The sequence below is a fragment of the Clinocottus analis genome, unplaced genomic scaffold (genome assembly GCF_023055335.1).
Source record: "Clinocottus analis isolate CAN_PGR_092001 unplaced genomic scaffold, fCliAna1.0.p SCAF_3, whole genome shotgun sequence".
NCBI lineage: Eukaryota > Metazoa > Chordata > Actinopteri > Perciformes > Cottidae > Clinocottus > Clinocottus analis.
This window is the reverse complement of record NW_027176042.1, coordinates 13,616,306-13,635,256: the sequence shown is the minus strand read 5'-3', so window position 1 is coordinate 13,635,256 and position 18,951 is coordinate 13,616,306. Positions and strand designations below refer to the sequence as shown.

At 39.2% G+C, this 18,951-nt stretch overlaps 2 protein-coding genes across 2 annotated transcripts; both read right to left on the bottom strand.

The window, feature by feature from the left end:
* Positions 1-509: 509 nt before the first annotated feature.
* LOC137796554 (transmembrane protein 88-like) lies at positions 510-7,865 on the bottom strand. Its single transcript, XM_068594555.1, has 3 exons — positions 7,686-7,865; positions 6,455-6,749; positions 510-3,693 (listed from the first exon to the last, which is right to left on the bottom strand). The coding sequence occupies exons 2-3, from the start codon at positions 6,746-6,748 to the stop codon at positions 3,466-3,468; spliced, it is 522 nt and encodes a 173-aa protein (XP_068450656.1). The 5' UTR covers position 6,749; positions 7,686-7,865; the 3' UTR covers positions 510-3,465.
* Positions 7,866-11,197: 3,332 nt separating this feature from the next.
* Positions 11,198-16,632, bottom strand: nbl1 (NBL1, DAN family BMP antagonist). Its single transcript, XM_068594704.1, has 4 exons — positions 16,247-16,632; positions 14,611-14,791; positions 13,316-13,427; positions 11,198-11,862 (listed from the first exon to the last, which is right to left on the bottom strand). Exons 2-4 carry the CDS (start codon positions 14,781-14,783, stop codon positions 11,581-11,583), a joined length of 567 nt encoding a protein of 188 aa, XP_068450805.1. The 5' UTR covers positions 14,784-14,791; positions 16,247-16,632; the 3' UTR covers positions 11,198-11,580.
* Positions 16,633-18,951: the final 2,319 nt, after the last annotated feature.

The following is an 18,951-nucleotide window of genomic DNA, read 5'->3' as shown; positions in this document are numbered from 1 at the left end:
TTTTCTCAAGTTATAGAGATTTGACCTTTTGCCTTTGTATACTTGTCAGAAAAAGATAAAGCCTGACAATACACATACAATTGGAAAGCAGACATTGTGAATTTGCTCGGTAAACATAACTATTCTATGTGGGCTGGTGTACTGAGAACAATCACACATTAACACTGCGGGCTCTTTGAACAAGAGAAGGATGCTGCATCTGACAATATGGTGTTTTAATTGACTAAATGCATAACCATAAGGACTGCACAACCACTTCCTCTGAGGCAACATTTTCTTTTAACTACTTTAACAGTAGATAAACTGGAGGGGTGAAGGGTCAAGTTGTGTCAGAAACTTTCTTACATTGTTTTATTTCATATTGAGGTCATACTGCTCGTTAGTGTGTTTTTATGCATGTATGTTTGAGAGGGTAAATGTTAAGTCATCACTCACTGGACTCAAATCAATAAATCTTTACAAACAAGTCACGACACAAAAGGGACACTGAGTAGAAGAAATGCCCTATTTTTATTGTTGTAAGGTCTGACATAACAACCTATTGTTGTTTTGTTGATGGCACTAAAGTTAAAAGCTAAACAATAAAAAACACCATTGGCTTGACAAAACATCATTGAAGGTGTAATATTTACCAGCATACAACTAGGCAAAAATAAACAAGACCATTTTCATTCCCAGTTCTCTAAAAATACTGTAACTAACAGGACTTCATTACTGTTAACAAACAATTTATATATAATGTAAGATTAATAACAGGACTGATATTAACAAATACATATATTTAAACAGACAGTTCAGTTTGATAACATTGGCAGAGGAAAAGTAATATCTGCTGCTCATGACATATGACTCAAGGCTTTCATTTGAGGAATCAAACATAAAATCTGAACACTTAATCACAGAACACGGACACGCAGATAACAAGGATGTGTCACTGATGAATTTAAATTCATTTAAATTTGAATAAGCTCCCAGTCTGATGATTCAAATCTCACTTTTACAAATGGCTTCCACCAAAGAGCCTCTACTTTGTCGTAATGTCAACGTCCATTGTTTTTATAATGAAGGTCGTTTTTTTATTATGGCACAATGTGATATAAAAAGATCCTGCACGACTGCTAATGATGCTACATCAATGAAACAAACACTATTGTCCATTTAATTCACCTGACAGCCAATACTTGTCCAGTTACATTATTCACCCTGTTGTGAATGTTTGAAGGTGCCGTGGACTTGAATCCAATATATTTGACCAAGTTAAACAACTCAAAACAACTAATATAATCTTTTCAATTATGTTTTGACTTTTTGCGAGGCTTCTAATGTATTACCACAAATAACTTCACAGCAATATATTTTTGAGAAAGTCCCACTAACGTGAACATAGTTAGCAAACAGGCAATACAAAATCACAAACATTTTAGTTATATACACAAACTCAAATTGAACAAGACCATGATGAACCAGTTTGTGGTGTGTTCTCTTTTGAAACTGCTACCTTGTCAAAAGAAAATTACTGAATTCTTTTGAGTGTTGCTTGCATTTAAGCCGTCATAATATTGCAATACTGGTATGAAAATATTACATTTATCCTTCATTTTACAAAAAGTATTGGAGTAAATTTTTTTGTGGACTGTTCTATGATGTGTTTTGTTCCTTTTGATCAAATGAGTGCAGAATATTTTTGGATGTATTTGTAATGAATTACCTTAAATGTAGAAGAGGTATACAAAATAATCAGGACGCCTTTCAATAAGCAACTCCGTAAAACGACATCACAACAATTGAAGGTATGATCAGACATTTTAGAAAATACACTTTCTTTCATTCCGAGTTTTTGATGAGAAGAACAACACAACTCTCATATCTGTCCGTTAAGTATAGGGGCAAAGCCAGGATGTGATTAGCTTAGCTTAGCTTGGAATAAAGCAGTGGTGGGCAATCAGGGCCTGCAGAATCACACAGTTATACAGCTATTGATTTGTATAATTGTATAATTTAATTGTTTTTCACAAATACAATACATGTATTATGATTAGTTTTCTCATTGCACAGATCCTGTCTTCCTCTGTTGCTCTGCCTTCAGCCTGCACTGCTGCTTTCAGTGCAGCTTGTATAGTTTCATCCAATCAGATTTTTTTCCCCTATGTCTCTATGTAAGCAAAGCAGTTCAAGCAAGCCTTTGCAGATTAAATTACACGGGGAGTGGACGCTGTTGGTAATTGTCATGGACTTCAACAAGTCAGATGTTCAGTTTGACAAGCTGGGCGTATTCTTTGACGTTTTCACATCGGCAGTCATATGTAATCATAAACTAGCCACAGCACCGGAGATGTTTTGTGTGTGCAGTGCTTCAGTGCAACGGTTTTGTTGGATTGTTTTGTTATAACTAAATGTGACTGGTTGTTGATTTGGACAACAGAAGCACTGCGTAATTGCACATTGCTCTATCTAGGGAGTGTCTGTTGTTAATAGAGAACCTTTTTTCTTGTCAGAGGACTCAGAAACGTCTGCCAGAAAAAGAAAGAATAAAAAATCTGGTTGTTTGTGACGTTGCAAGTACTAGGAGAGGGAAATTATTACTGATTTTTATTGATTTGTTACACTCCGCCACAAGGCCCTTCGGTTACGGGGATGCGTCTGATAGTGAAATTCAATGTTGTAAAGGGTACTTATTGAGGGTTTAGTAAAACGTTACAGTCGGCGCGGCAAGTTTACGTAAGAACTTAAACTCAGCGGTTAGGGGTTATGCAGAAAATCTACGGCCCGCCACTGGGTTGCAGAGAAAATTAAGGAAACATTTAAAAAATATATATCTTTTATTTTGTCCTATATTAGGTGCAATAGTGCAAAAAGAACATCCGTATAGCAGAGTGAGTGTCTGCTATTCGGACATGAAAGTCTGTATGAACACGCTGTGTATTGAGTGGGTCGGTCTGACAGTAACTCCTGGGTCACTTTTTCCCCCAGTTCGCCCCTGATGTGGACAACACGACACTGAAGGCCGAGATCGAAAACGCATGGCCCATTAATGGCATAAAGACGGGAAACGGGGGGGAACCAGACTGTCTGAAGACAACAACATCCAGTTATACCAGCACCTCTGCAGCGTAGTAATAACAAGAGTGTTCAATCTGTACAAAAGCGTAAAAACAATACATTGAGGTCTTATGGGGAGATTCTTGACAACAGCACTGACTACCTGCCTGAGACCAATGTATCAAAAAATGAACTAACTCTCGGCAAGAATACAAAAAAAGTGTATTTGCCAAAAGGCCAGACTCTGTCTACAAAACTTAGCATCTAGTCAACATTTCTCTGACTTTTGTATGGATTACATTGTGAGGCGTTTCTGTTATTTTGTCTACCAATTGTATCTCTCTGGTTGATTTTGAACAAATCCAACGTCTCAGAACCCCTGACTGTTAGCATACCGGCCCTTCAGCGCCTCGTGCTTCGTCTTGATCAGACCCAAGCGTGGACGCTACCCGCCCAGTCCAGCAGCCGCCCTCGGTACCAGGCGCGGGTCATCGGCTGAATGAGCAGCATGATTCGAAACCGTCGGAGCAGCCCACAGAAGATGGCAGCGGCCACGACCACGAGCGGCGACATCATCACGAAACCCAGGATGATGAGGGCGGAGCAGCTGTTGTCGTCAAGATAACGGCAGATGGCAGAGGGGGCGTCAAGGACCTAGGAGGCCAAACACAGGGGAGATCATAAAGTAGACAGGAGGGCTCAGGGGGACGTGGAAAACATTTTGGCATCAGCAGGTGCTCCTTCTCTTCTGTTAAAAAGCAAATAGGTAGGATGTAATAATTGTGTATGTGAATGTGCATGTGTGCGTGTTTGCATATGCTCAGGGTGCAGAAGTGGGACGGTGTGGGTAGTGGGCTGTGACAGAATTTGTCCCAGCCTCCCTCTGTCGTTCAGATGAGGAGGGTCTCATTGCTGTGTGTGTAACCCTCCGAGCTGTCAATCACCTTGTGAGGCTGAGCGAGAGAGAGGAGGAGCCAGAGAGAAAGAGAAGGAAACTAAAGTAAGATGTGGAAAGGGCAGCTGCAGAACTACACACTTAAATGCTTGCAAGAACATTACACAGAGTTATACACACACACACACACACACACACACACACACACACACACACGTAAAATACAAGTACATTATACCCGACACTCAAAATGATTTCATTACAGCTGAAGCTCTTTTCTAAACGATCTCCTATTGTAAGCTTTTTCAAAGGAGCTTCGCCCTCAACGAATGCACCCTAGCAACAGCAGTGTTCAACACACTCATGAACACACACACACACACACACACACACACACACACACACACACACACACACACACACACACATCTGTTAAGTGCACACTGTGCTTTCAGTGTGGTCATTTTCCACCTTGTCGTGCTGTCAGTGTGTCTGTGCACAGCTGGTGCTGGCACTATATCAGACATGACAGTCTTGTCTTGTCAGTGGGACGCTCTCTTCCTGTTCAATCTGTCGCCCCTGAGTGACATTGTCTGTAATTGTTTGCGCTGTACTGACATTTGCACCGGCCTAATCCTGATTGTAGTTGTGTTGCATGCACAAACTTGGCACATTCTTAATTTGTCTGCTCCGTCAAACGTCTGTGCCTTCAGAAACCAAATCATTCAAAACAGAGGCAACCGCCCGAAAGAACCAAAGATGAGCTGTGGTGTTGTGACCTGTCTAGCGAGCCGAGGTCAGAGCTGTAGATAATCACAGCATGATTTGGCATGATGCCCGGATTCACCATATTTTACTGGTGATCTGTCTGCTCTTGTGAAAAAACACAATCTGACAGGCTCCAGCATTAAAGTTTTTTTTTTTTTTTTGGAAGAGCTTCATTTAAGTTATTTTAAAAAACCAATACTTACATGAGGAATTAGCCTGAACACCTTTTTGAAAATTGTGTATAAGTGCGGCCAAATAGACTTTCCATCAGGCTTTAATTGTATGATTTTCTCTTGGTCACAATGAGAGTAAATGACATGAGATTAATTGCCTAAAATTCCAGTAAAGCTGAAGCGTGCAGATTCCTCATTGTTAATGATTTGTCAATATTCTGTCATGTTGCAAAAGCGAAACTTTGCTAAATATTGTTTTTAGCCACTTGGGGGCAGCAGAGACCAGCTGCAAACACAACACTGAACAAATCACATTTTAAGTTGTCGAACTTGTTAGCAAATCTTATTTACACAGCCAGCAGTTATTGAGCAACGTTATCATTCATTATCCACATGGTGAATTAAAGGCAATATTTACAAACAAAATGCAATATTTACTCTGCTTTTAACTCTTCTTTGCTTATCATATCCTGAGAAAGACTTCTGGCTCTTTAGCTGATTAACGCGCCACAATGTTCTCTAGCTAGAAGCTAAATGTGTTTGTCCGTCATTTGGTGCAGGGTAAACAATGGGTTTGGTTTTTTGCTGAATAAAGCTGCTTGCTGCGGCTGAAAACACTCAATTGGAATTGTCGCTACGAGCTACATTTCCCGCATTATAATTTCATAAATGTGATCATAAAACCCAATGTCTATAGCAGCTTTGATTATTCTCTAAATATGCAGAAAAGGTTCCACATTCAGGAACTGAAAAAACAATCCAGAATGTCAAGAGAAATTTATATTAAATTATTAGAGATAGATGGATGGATAGATAGATAGATGGATGGATGGATAGATAGATAGATAGATAGATAGATAGATAGATAGATAGATAGATAGATAGATAGATAGATAGATAGATAGATAGATAGATAGATAGATAGATGGATGGATGGATGGATGGATGGATGGATGGATGGATGGATGGATGGATGGATGGATGGATGGATGGATGGATGGATGGATGGATGGATAGATAGATAGATAGATAGATAGATAGATAGATAGATAGATAGATAGATAGATAGATAGAATCAAAAGAATAGATGGAAAGAATCAATGTAGTAAACAATCTTTTCTTTTTTATGCCTTACATCTTGTCCCAAATATCTGTAGCAGTAGATACATTTACACACTGTAGTCTAAAGGTTCATAAAGAAATTGTGATTCCAGTTTGTTCAGTTTACTTACAACATTGTTTTAATCAGTTTAATTGGCTCTGTGGTCTACTTGTCTTACAAGTCTACAAGTCTTTGTGAATATAAGTTGTGGCAAAAAAGTTCACCACGCAGATATCCCAAATTTTGCTCCTATTATTTTTCATTGCAAAAATACTGAGCAATTCCTGTCTCTATAACAGAACTCAGTGTCTGTTAGAGTCCGGACATCGTGCCATGATCAGGGTTCATCTCAGCCCAGTATCTTCTGATGTTGTTGCTCATATCATGCTAGTGACTCAAGGGTCTAGAATAACATTAAACATTTACTCTCAGCTTGTACTTGCTGTCAAAAGAATAAAAAACAGGGTGATAGCTCACCCTGGAGTGACACAGGAAACCAGCATACAGCAGCAGCATTGCAGGCAGCAGCACCACAGAGAAGATCAGAGCCAGGAGCAAAACACTGGCTAGGATGACACAAAGGTCCCAGAGAATGAGAGCTGCCCCGCAGGCCACGCAGCCAAACCTGCCCCGGCGGCTGCCCCACGCGTTGCCTTCACTGTGGGCCACGGGAGGGGGCAGCATCTTCACTCCCTCCCCGATCCAGAACTCCTCCTCTTTCTCCTCCTCGCCTGAACCGCCATCGTCCAAGTCCACGTCCATACCACACATCCTGAGAAGAGAGACAGACAAAGAGAGTGTGGACTCTGTTTGAAGCCGACTGAGTGTGAATTGTTGTGATTCAGACAGCCAACTGGACTTTTTGATGTTTTAACTTTATTAATGATCTAACATTATGCTTGCAAAACATGGCATTGTGTATATTTTTAAAATCTGTAATAAAGTCTGCATGGAAAATAAAGGTAGTCAGACATATTTGCAAGATAAATTAGTTTATGCCTTGTCACTTTTTCATATCGAATCATATTCAAAAGCACGTTAATTATTGAATCTATTCTAATCCAATTTTTGCACACATGCTGACTTAAAAACCCAACTGAGAGCCCTGTCCAGCACCGCCCTCTTCTTGTTTCAATCCAGGCAGCCAATAACTCATTAGACACACACGCACGCTCACACACACACACACACACACACACGCACACACACACACACACACACACACACACACACACACACACACACACACACACACACACACACACACACACACACACACACACACACGGTCCTATATCTTCGCATCGCTCCTCCGGTCGATCTGATCGATCAGTGCTCCGTCACTGAAGCCCGACCTGTATGCTAATACGATGCATGTTAAGATGACGCCTGAGAGGTTAACCCTGAACGACCTGCTGCTGAGCTGAAGGCACAACAGGAGCATCACACCGGACGGGACAAACGTCCTGCTCCTTTCAGAGCAGTTTAAACACCTTATTCCTGCTGCTTGAGACGGTCCTTTACCTTGATGGATACATTTCTGTCGCTGTAGTTTCTGTTTGTATTTTAGTTTAGACTTGATTACTCTGCTGTTTATCCTGTAAACTGTTAAACCCTAATGTCACAGGCATTAATGAATGTACAGAGTAGCTACATGTATCCTCTAATAAACAACACGTTATACATGAAGGAGATTATTGTTGCCTACCTCCAAGTGTCCCGGTAATCCCACCGGTGTGTTTGTGTTTGAGTTATTCTTCCGGTTATCCACTCGCAGCCCCTACTTTTACCTTAAAATTATATAAATGAATGTGTATATAATAGTTTTTTTAAACAGCAGCGGAGGGAAGCGCCTGTGAGTTGAATCCCGTGAAGCTGTTTGAGGAGCGTCTGCGAGTCTGTGGGGGCGAGCGTCTCGGGCCGCGCGCACTATCGTTCAGTGCGCGCCCCCGCGGTCTCGCACACTTTGAAATGCTAATATTTTAGTTTTGAGCAATTTAACACGACATTCGTGAATGCATCTCTACGGGTACTGCTACACAAACGAAAAGAAGGAGCACAAAAGGGCGCGGCTGGGTTTATAGGAGATGCTTCTATTTCTGACGACGCAGAAGCCATTATATGTGTCAGCTCTTGGCTTCAATGGGGAAACTAATGGTTTTTAGACACATGTAATATTAAGAGCAACTTTGGGGTTGCCAGGTTGTGGAAGATACTATACATATTAAAATTAATGTATCAACTTATTACTGCTGACTTGATGGATTGTTGTAAAACCCCATGAAATCAATCACTTACACACATATAATCTAAACTTCATGAAAAAAGGAATGTAATGTTTTGTATGGATTACCAACATTTCTTAAAGTTGTTATTACATATAAGGGATAAGCACTAACCAAATAAATGGATTTTTACAACCTGGCAACCAAGTCTACTTCTCTTGTCAAGCTGTCTTTGATAAGTTCTTAAAAACTAAAATAAATATTTCTACAAAATTGTTGTAAAATGTCCTGAAACAATCTGGACCGCTTCTTAGTACGTTAAAGCTGTTAAACAGGAGCTACACATCTTGTTTACCGCCAGTGGTCTCACCTCTCACATGCTACAGTGACGCACTGCCGGGTGAGGTATGTAAATTATGAGATCAAAGTTGAACATTAAGCCAATTATATAGCAATTGTTGGTCGTATGTTGTGTTTGTGTGTTGAAATAATAATTAAAATAGGCCGTACTGAATTATTACAACGGATGTAGCCTGGATCTGTTCATGTTATCAGTCCAATGAAGTGACATAAGTGTGTTTGAGTTTAGTTAACATCTCCAGAAAATTGGTCTACACTTTAAATCATAAAGGTCACACTACTGTAAATAGTGCCTCTGTGACTTATCCAACTATAATGACAAAAATACAATAATCTAATAAAATAAGCTTCAATCCAATAAATCCCCCAAAACTGTATCAGTATTATTGGGAAAGAAATAAGGATCAATCTGCAGGCGGTATATGAGAAATGTGGAGGCCTGTGCAAGACAAAATAATGAATACATGTTTTAATCAGGAAAACACAGTAAATTAAAGCTTGATAAACAAGGCACTATATCACAATGAAATGAGATATGTTCAGAAATATCCCTCTGAGTTTTTCTCTGTGCAGTCTGCTGTTCACCAATCTTTAGTGCATCAGCTGTGTGGCCTGGAGATAAGCAGTGATCGATTTGTTTTGCAGCACAGACAGACAGTCAACCTTTCGCTGTTCAGATTTAATTACATAGAACAAGGGGAAAAAATACAAGATGATATGGGACAGAGCTGACGAGAAATGGAAGAAAAGATACTGTCTGGGGAAGTAAAGATAGTGATGAGGGATTGATTGATGAAGGGGAGGAAAGATGCTGCAGAGAGTGTGATGAAGGAGAGGAAAGAGTCTCTGGGTAAGATGTGGTGGCTCAGCGTGTTTGGTGTCTGGCTCTAAGGCATTGGAAAAGTAAGTTTAGAGGCACAGTAAATATAACCTTTCCAGACTGCACTGGTAACATCTGCTGACATCTGCTGGACTCTCTGTGAACTTTTCAAACTAAATAGCACAGATGTATTTAATCGTTTGGCAGCCACTTCAAACAATGTTCTCTCGTAATGTCCTCCAGCTTTCCTTCACTGACTGGACTGAAGTTCATACTGAACTGAACATCTTCTTCCTATTGTTCATATTATTTATTGTTACAAGTGACATCAGGTCAGTATTTCACAATAAAGTACACTATTAATGTCCAGATTGCAATAAGTCTGAATTTATATAGGAAAAATGTATCTGCTACTGGAAACAACTATGTCATTCAGCACTAAATATAAGATTTAAAAAAATGTCCTTGCTCTTTTAAAACGTATTATGAGAAACTTTGTGTTGAATTGTATGCTTGTACCAATATCCATGTTTTTGCAAAAATAATGTTTATTATCATCAGCAATTAACTAAATCAATTCAAGTTGAACGCAAACTCATACAGCTTTCCAGAAAACGTTCATGAAGTTTTGTGATGAATGAATCAGAAATGGCAGACATGTAAAATAATTGTTTCTGTGGTCTATTGTTATCTTTATTTTAAATAGTTAAAAACAAGTTTTAAAATGTTTTTTAGACTTACCATTAGCCACATTCAATTCAAAGCCAATTATCATCCCATTTTGAACCTAAATTAAGAAAACTCTGTAGGTTACTTATTCCCTTCTGAATCAGGATTCACATTTTTTCAAATGCCCACATACCTTGGCAGAGTTATTGGTTGCTGTTTCTCTCCATACTTACTGCAAACAGATCCTTTAGTAACACGACGGTGTTGGACAGAGGAGGAAAACAGTTTGAGTTACATCAAGTGGATATCTTCCAAGGTTTCTTGAGTAATACATTCTCATTACTATCTCTCTGCAGCAGCTCGGCAAGTCAATGCTGTCTGTCAAAATACAAAACCTGTAACCTGATATTCGCTTTCGCCGTACTTTTAAAGGCATTTTTGCACAGCATGAGGAAAGTGGGTTTTCCCCCCTCATTTCTTACTTTGCAGACACGCTAAGAATAAATAAAAAACTTCTTGATGGGCATTGGAGCATTGCTTTGAGACATATCTTTTAAATTCTGTATTATTCTTAAATATACACAAATCATGAATCACATGATAAACAAGTAAAAGTATGTGTAAAACTTTCTCTGTGGCTTTTCCATCACAGCATCTCATTAAACTGTCTGGCACAGTGTGCTTGTATTCAGGCCAAGCAGGCAGTCTCTTCCCATCATGCACTTCTTCAGTGCTCCAGTAAAAACATCTATTAAATGTTTGTCCTCGACTGTAGTTTGTTGATCAGAGAAAACAACACCATGTTCCGTGGCCCAAATTCAAACAGCAGCCACATAATAATAAAGAAAACAACTTCAGTTTTAGAGACAGTGAAAGGAAGCTGTGGGTGTTTTCTTTGGTTCAGCAAAGAAAAAACTTTTTAAACTCCATTTCTTGGGTTGCTCACTGTGACCGAAAAGGAGAACGTTAACTGGCACTATGCATTACACAAAAGACAAACAGTTATAACAACAATAGAATTTATTGCATTAAAGCGGATAATGAGACTACAGATTATTAACAGACATGTCATGTCTGGATGCACACATTTACATGTTCAGTCAGAAATAAACAAAAAGAATACATAGAGTAGCTGGTGTGTCTGTATGAGTTTATATACAACAGAGTGTAATCTAATAGCATGACTTTCTGTGAGAGAGAGAGAGAGAGAGAGAGAGAGAGAGAGAGAGAGAGAGAGAGAGAGAGAGAGAGAGAGAGAAAGAGAGAGAGACAGAGAGAGAGAGAGAGAGAGAGAGAGAGAGAGAAAGAGAGAGAGAGAGAGAGAGAGAGAGAGAGAGAGAGAGAGAGAGAGAGAGAGAGAGAGAGAGAGAGAGAGAGAGAGAGAGAGAGAGTGTGTGTGTGTGTCTTTAGAGAAATTTGACTGAACTGAAGCCATATTTTCAAAGTGCCTTTACGATACTACAGATTGGTACAAAGGATGCAGTGTGGAGGTCGTGAAAGATGAGCAAAGTGTCAAAAGAAAGTCGTACCTATCCTCCATCTGATGTGTGTGGTAGTGTGTGATGGTCTGTGTGTGGGTGAGCATGCTTCTTAAGGTGTGTGTCTGAAGGGGGTAAAGGATGAGACTGAACACCGCTGAGGGTGTCAGGTAAAGACGGAGCGTCCAGGACGTTGTCTGCTGAATACAGCTGCATCACCGCCCCCTCCTGGCCGCCTTCTTTACTGCAGGACTGGCAGCTACAGTGGAAGATTCTCTCAACCAGCTTGTCCACATGAGGAGACTCTTCACTGCCGGGGCACTCCAGAGTCACCTGTTCACACATAGATACATGCAATTTATTGCATACAAATGGACATAAAGATAGAAAGGGAGAGATGAGTGTTATTTTTTATAAAGTTAATGGATGCTGCCTTTCTGCTGGTTTGTCAAACTGTACAGTCAGCAACCCAATGAACAGGAACTGAACTGTATATTTGGCCATGGTCTTAAATATTTCACTTTATATATATATATATATATATATATATATATATATATATATATATATATATATATATATATATATATATATATATATATATATATTTGTAATAAGAAAGTTTTACTCATTATTTTTCATATATTTATACATATATTTCATCATGTTTTTCATGTCTTTGACTATTGATAGTCAGATATACAATAATGATCATTTGTTTGTATTTCCTGTATGATATGTTGACGTAAGTGCTCACAATGCTAACAATACTATATTTCCTGCCATAAACAATTAAAGTAAATGCAACCAAAAACATTGTTTTAAAGGCAAAAGAACTAAAACTTTTTTTTTAAGAATTATAATTTCTAGCTCAGAGAGTTGAGGGCATATGGCATACGTATTTTGAAAATCTGATGTTTAAAATATGTGCATACTGGTACTGTATATGTGGATGGATGATGGGTGTGTTTGAGTGTATTTGGTTAGATTCTTACTCCTTAGTGTTGCATTTTTGCTTTATTCAAGGGTTTTGTATTTTCATGCTGAGAAAATGATCTTGTCCATTAAATAAACTAAACGAGCACCTTGTAAACCTCAATTTTGCACAAGCTCTTAAGACAGCACGCAACTTCCTCTCATGGTTTCCATTATCCATTGAAAATGATAATTCAGCAGTTTTATCAAGATCTACCACAAGTGCCAAACCAGCATGGAGCAGTATCCTCTTTCGTGAGAGCTGACTTTGTTTTGTCTTAAACTGAATTTTGCTTAAAGCCCTGCAAAAACAATCATAACCACGGACAAAAACATCCTTTTCCAGATAGTGAGAAGTAATCTGAGACTGTAAACGCACGTTCTCCAGATTTTCCCAAGCAACAAAAATAGTATGAACATTAATAAATCTATCAGGTAACAACAGTGCACTCCCAAAGTTACAATATTTTCCACTGAAATATGAGGCGACCTCACCTGAAGTCCCACCCTTCTGGCCTACCTGGCAGCTTTCCAAACGACATACACCTCACTACAAAGCCTTTGTTGACGAAAGACTGGATTCATGGCTAACATGGACAATGAACATTCTTTAGGACTATAAGATACAGGATTATAGTTCAGGTACCCACAGAGGGAACTGCAGAAATTGTAAACCAACTCTATACTAAATTCTCCATTTCAAGTTTTCTCCTCTGCTTTGTGTTCGCCAGTGAACACAAAGAGTGATTCTTTCATGTTTCAAACCTGTGGTTTGACAAGTTCATGTGAGCTAATGTGCCATAAATCTTACCACTTCCCACTGTGTCTGGGCCGGCATGCAGGAGTCACAGTGCACCAGGGACTCGGTTGACTGTGGGAACGTGTTGGGGACACTGTAACTGAAACACTGGCCCAGACAAGCTCTGTGAGGAGGACAGAGTGCATTATTACACGATTCAACTGCCTGTGAAAGCAATAGCTGTGGATGTCTGGTCGCCTCGGGCAAACACAAAATCACAAAATGGAGACTTGTTATTCATGAATGTAAAGTGAATTACTGGGCAACATGAACATTTTTAAGATGAGTGTCTTTTTCCAAATAATATTTTGTTAAACATGTAAAATAGTGTGCAAAACATGTACATGTCATGCGAGGTCTGCAGCCTAGGGAGGAATACATATAAGTATTTCCTGAGTTGTGGTTACGAGAATAACTAAACTGTTACTGAACTGTTTCGAGTAACTCAAAGGCGGTGGAGAAATTACTTGTCAGGGGCACAGACAGTGTTACAGTTGCATGTTTTGTTCACTGACTACAGATCAAGCACACTGAAAAATAAGTCGGGTGGAATTCTATTTGTCAACAAGCAACATTAAAAGAATGAAACAAACAACAAAGTGATACTTTGTATTGTATTTTCAGTGTTGCTATAGTGTGATATAGCGTTCTACTCCTTTGGTGTCTGAAAACTCTTAAAAACACATCACTGGTCACTTTTGTTGCACTGGATTCCGGGTTCCAGAACGTCTGGATTCCGGAATGTCATTAACATGAAAATGGCCTGTATGTTTACTTACTAGAGCAACAAATACTTACTCCAGTTTGAATATTGTTTGCTAAAAGGTACACAATCATAACTCAATTTTAAGATGTATGTCCTCATATAAGAACCGATGGGCTTTGTTGGTTTTGGTCTTTTTCATTCAGATTTGTTGAAATAACAAACATTATAATTTCTATCAGCAGCATTTGGCTTGAATATCAACATCTGCAGTTTTCTAAACAATCTTCTATTTCTTATTTAAATGTAGTTTTTCAATTGATTTACATTTAAGTATGTACAAATAAACAAGCAGAGTTGAAACTTGTGCGACAAAGTGTCATAAAAATCATTTATTTCTTCGCACTTCAAGTGAAATAGATGGATTAGCTATATCACACAATTGTTGAGGGTCCGCGAGTTGTTTGAACTAAATTAAATTGAAACACCAGCAAGGCAGAAAAATACAAGAAATTCAAATACATTTCTGCATCAGCCTGTTCACTTGTCTCAGCTGCAGAGAACTTGTCAGACAGACAAAGACAGAGAGAGCCTTCATCCTGACCTGTTTTGAATAGAGCGAGGCTGACAACCCGTGTGCCCGACTATCTGTGTGATGTTCTTGGCTTCGCACCAGGCGCTCTTGTCAGGGAACAGCGCCAGGCGGTTGATGTGTGCAGGCGGTGCCGCTGAATACAGTGCAAACAGTACCCAACAGATCTGAATCCTCTGCCACATGACTGCACCTAGAGGAGCAGAAAACCACAGCATTCACCGCTCTGTTGATCTTGTTCCACACACACATTCAAAAGGGTAGTCACAAAATCTCTTGATGTTTTTTCGGGGTCGGATGTGGCCTGGATTAACAGTTAATGTGAAGTTTGGCCTTAGCGTCCCTCCAGATGTGAATTGGCAATTTGATTAGCAGCTTGAAACCCAGGGGTCCCATTACTTTATATATTCTGCAGTCACATGTTTGACTCATGTGAATGATTAAAAGAAACAACCTCCTAATTATCTGAATCACCAGCTGGTGAAAACAACACTAGATTGAGTTCATAGTGTTCAAAAAAAGACAATACAATGGGGGAGGGAGGCATATGCCTGCTTCTTTCACCTGACTCTAATAGCCTGTCCTCTCTCCTTTAAAAATGCCTCAACCAGTCACGTCATTTACAGCCCACAAAATCGTTTTCTCCTGCTGCTTATTAAAAAAAAAACTGTTTGGTGGTCACCCACATAGACACACCTTTCAGCACTTCCATATGTTTCTGACACAATACACTTTGTCTTCAAGAATGATCCTTATCTATTGTGTATTATATAAAAGATAAAGGGACATCTGCAGATGGCCCTATATTACACCATGGGGTGTTCTTTTGATAAGGGAGGACTTTCTTTGAAAAAAAATCTATATACATGTATATTAATTTATTTTACAGACTTTCGACGACTTTCTTAAAACACAGCATACAGACTGTATGATGTAAAAGTGGTAATGCTGATATTGACCAGGTAGGTATGTGAACACACCAGGAATATGACACATTTTGTTGTTGCTCTCATTCTCACATAAATAAAAATACAATGAAGAACAATGACAGCCGAACAAGAGTTAACATGAACATGAAGCGCGAGTTATGACGCGTTACAGTAACGAACCAGTTATATGATTGAGTTAGTTACTGCTCTCATGCAGTAGAGATTACAAACTCGTGTTATTCCGATAAAATGGTTAGATGTGAATTTGACTCGTGTGTGTCACCCACAATCTCTCTCTCGCAGTTTGTGTGGTTGATGAAAAGATGTCAATAAATCTTCTCTTCAGACTTTCTTTTAATTATCGGTCTCGCCTTGTAAATACACTTTAAAGTAACGTCATTTCCCCGGTTGTTCATCGGCAAATTCATGTTGTTTGTTTTTTTTACATCGAGGGACTTCGGAAAGTGGAAGAAGTTGCCACCGTCATTTTAAACAAGTGTCGCAGCAAAACTAGCAGATGAAAAGTAACGTCGGTTCTCGGAGGCCGATTTACGACAATATCAAGTCAAAGCGACTAATAGCCACACGTTTCAAACTACCGTAACGTAAAGTAACGCGCCGCGACAGAGGTCATCGTGGAGACGCTTATCAGCGCTCAGCCACCCCGAGGAGCCGCCTGTGGAGCAATGCGTAACGACCCGCGGAGCTCAGACACGAACCTGGACACTGGCTGCGGAAACCAGAGGATGCGGTTTGCTGTTGGATATCAGTGTCCGCTGATAACGTGAGGAAGATGACAGCACTTCGTCAGCGGCGAGGATACATCCAAACCCAGTCTGTCATAAACCAGTTGCATCATCCGGAAAGAAGAAAAAAAAGAAGCGTTCGTCCGACGGGGATGGATGGGGAGACGGGGTTCTTTATGCGCGCTGTCTCATCCCCGAGTCCAGCAGCTCGGACCGCCCCTTTGTTCTCTCCCGTCCAATGTTACATTCCCTTGCAACTCCGCTGAAAACCCCTTTCCAAGTTGTTGTCTTTTGTTGTAAAACTCTGTAGCAAGAGTGAGGCGCGGTTGAGACCCCAGACAGGGTTCCTGCTGTGCCGTTTCTGGAAGAAAACGGAGGAAGAGTAGGGTGAGGAGGGGGGGCTTATGGGAAGGTTTCAAATGTTCCCCAAAGTAGGAACGAGGCCAGACCGCCTCGATCAGATTCGCAGGACAAAAAGGCAAATGGGAACACAAATCGTGTCCTGCGTTATCTTTGCAATCTGCCAATATCAGTAACACGTTTTTTTTAATTTTAAAATTGAAACACTAATAACTGTGATAATGCAACACAACTGGACAACAGATCCGCACTCGACTGACCGCTGCTTTGATCCATTTTCTTTAACCTAATAAGTTGAAATTATGTCAACATCATGTGCTCATGACAACTTGATTTAATTAAGGCCTCTGTGGTCTGTCAACCACTGAAGACTCAAAGCAAAGCGAATGCTGCAAGGCATTTTAAGGTCAAATGAATACACACATAATATATGTATATATATGTATATATATATATATATATATATATATATATATATATATATATATATATGTATATATATATATATATATATATATATATATATATATATATGTATATATATATATATATATATATATATATATATATATATATATATATGTATATATATATATATATATATACACAGATATATATATATATATACATACATATATATACACATATATATATATACATACATATATATACACATATATATATACATATATACATACACATACATATATACATATATACATACACATATATATATACATATATACATACACATATATATATACATATATACATACATATATATATATATACATATATGTATATATATAATTTATGACAGGGGCTGTATTTCTGCGTACTTTTATTTTTGATACCAGAAAGCAGGCTACATAGCTGATAACATTTTCAATGCCAGACCGTTAACAGAGTAGTTATACAGCATGTTATTACATCTTTTACTTCAGTAATATATCTGTGTACAGTAGTATCAGCTACAAGCAGCAGTCATGCAGCGGCACACGGCTTATATTCACCAACACTGACTTAACAGTTTTAAGCTATTAGGTGAACAAATTGGATTTGCGCAATAAAGAGTCGTAATTATGATTCAACATGAAGCCTTTTTAAATGATTAAACTGGTCATTTGGATTCATCATTGAGATTTTATAGACAGGCACAGACAGGATGGATGGGTTTTGGCTGCCTTGTTAAACCTTGGCTGTGTCCCTGGTCCCACTCCCACACAGCCCATTTCTGCACTTCATCCTACCTGTGGACAGGTGTTCAGCCTGGCTTGTGTCCAGATGGCACCCCTATCTGTCTCATGCTTCACTTGCAAACAAATGTTTTAATGGGCAGGGGACGAGTGACATGGCTTAATTTCTGAGAAAACTGTTAGTGTGATGCAGAGGGAAAATGGGGAGTGTATGTATTAGAGAAAGCATGCAGTGTTTTCTTTGATCTGAAAGTGTAAACCATGTGTTATGTTCAGAGTGCAAAGTGCAGAACTCACCTGTTAGTAATAAGAGCAGACTCCAGTCCAGAAACAGCATTCCTCTGCATTCCACAGATTCTGCTTCACCAGGGGTCTGGATAAACGTGTGCGCCTGCACACGCTCATTCAAACAATCTTTCTTCTCTCCTAGCAGGCCCATGCAACCACACATAAGCGATCAATCACACTCAAAACAACCACGCCAAACAGACTCACGGCCAACGAATACACAAGACGTAAGAGATTCTTCCTGATATGGAGACGTGTGCTATTCCAACTCTGGAAAGAAAACTTATGGTCACAGCAAACACGCTTGTCCAACTCGCACAATTTAAAAGACGACTACAAATCATGGCATACTGAAAATGGCATTCATGAAATTCATGATCTAGCATGAGTGGAGAACAGGCTTGTTATCTACACAATATGGTTTTGAAAGAAATCTACATCTATAAAAACACAAAATGATAATGTTCTTATCACACGTTTGCAAACATAAATTTCTCTCTTTCATCATCATGCGTTAGTCTCCCACCAACTGGATGTTCTTTATTCCATCATTCGGTGCAACTTTTCATCCTCCAACTCTCTAACAGGGCTGCAGATGCTGAACCTGGCCCTCATTCCAAAACAGCAGGAGCTCAAGTCTCCCAGCTCATTAACACAGAAAATTGCCTCCCACCCCAAACCACATTTCATTCTCTTCAAACATGCACATAGAAAAACAAAAGGAGAAACAGATGAAGTTTTCCATAAACTCTTTATTAAATATACACTGACTAGCATTTGATGGACACAATGTGGGACTCGTTGGACGTTAGAGCCATGACAGAAAAGAGCAGC

Coding starts and splice junctions, on each gene's coding strand:
- LOC137796554 (XM_068594555.1), bottom strand. CDS start 6,748: ATGTGTGGTATGGACGTGGACTTGGACGATGGCGGTTCAGGCGAGGAG. Junction 3,694..6,454: donor GTTTCCTGTGTCACTCCAGG/GTGAGCTATCAC, acceptor TTGGCCTCCTAG/GTCCTTGACGCCCCCTCTGC.
- nbl1 (XM_068594704.1), bottom strand. CDS start 14,783: ATGTGGCAGAGGATTCAGATCTGTTGGGTACTGTTTGCACTGTATTCA. Junction 13,428..14,610: donor CCTCGCTCTATTCAAAACAG/GTCAGGATGAAG, acceptor TCCTCCTCACAG/AGCTTGTCTGGGCCAGTGTT. Junction 11,863..13,315: donor CCCAGACACAGTGGGAAGTG/GTAAGATTTATG, acceptor ATGTGTGAACAG/GTGACTCTGGAGTGCCCCGG.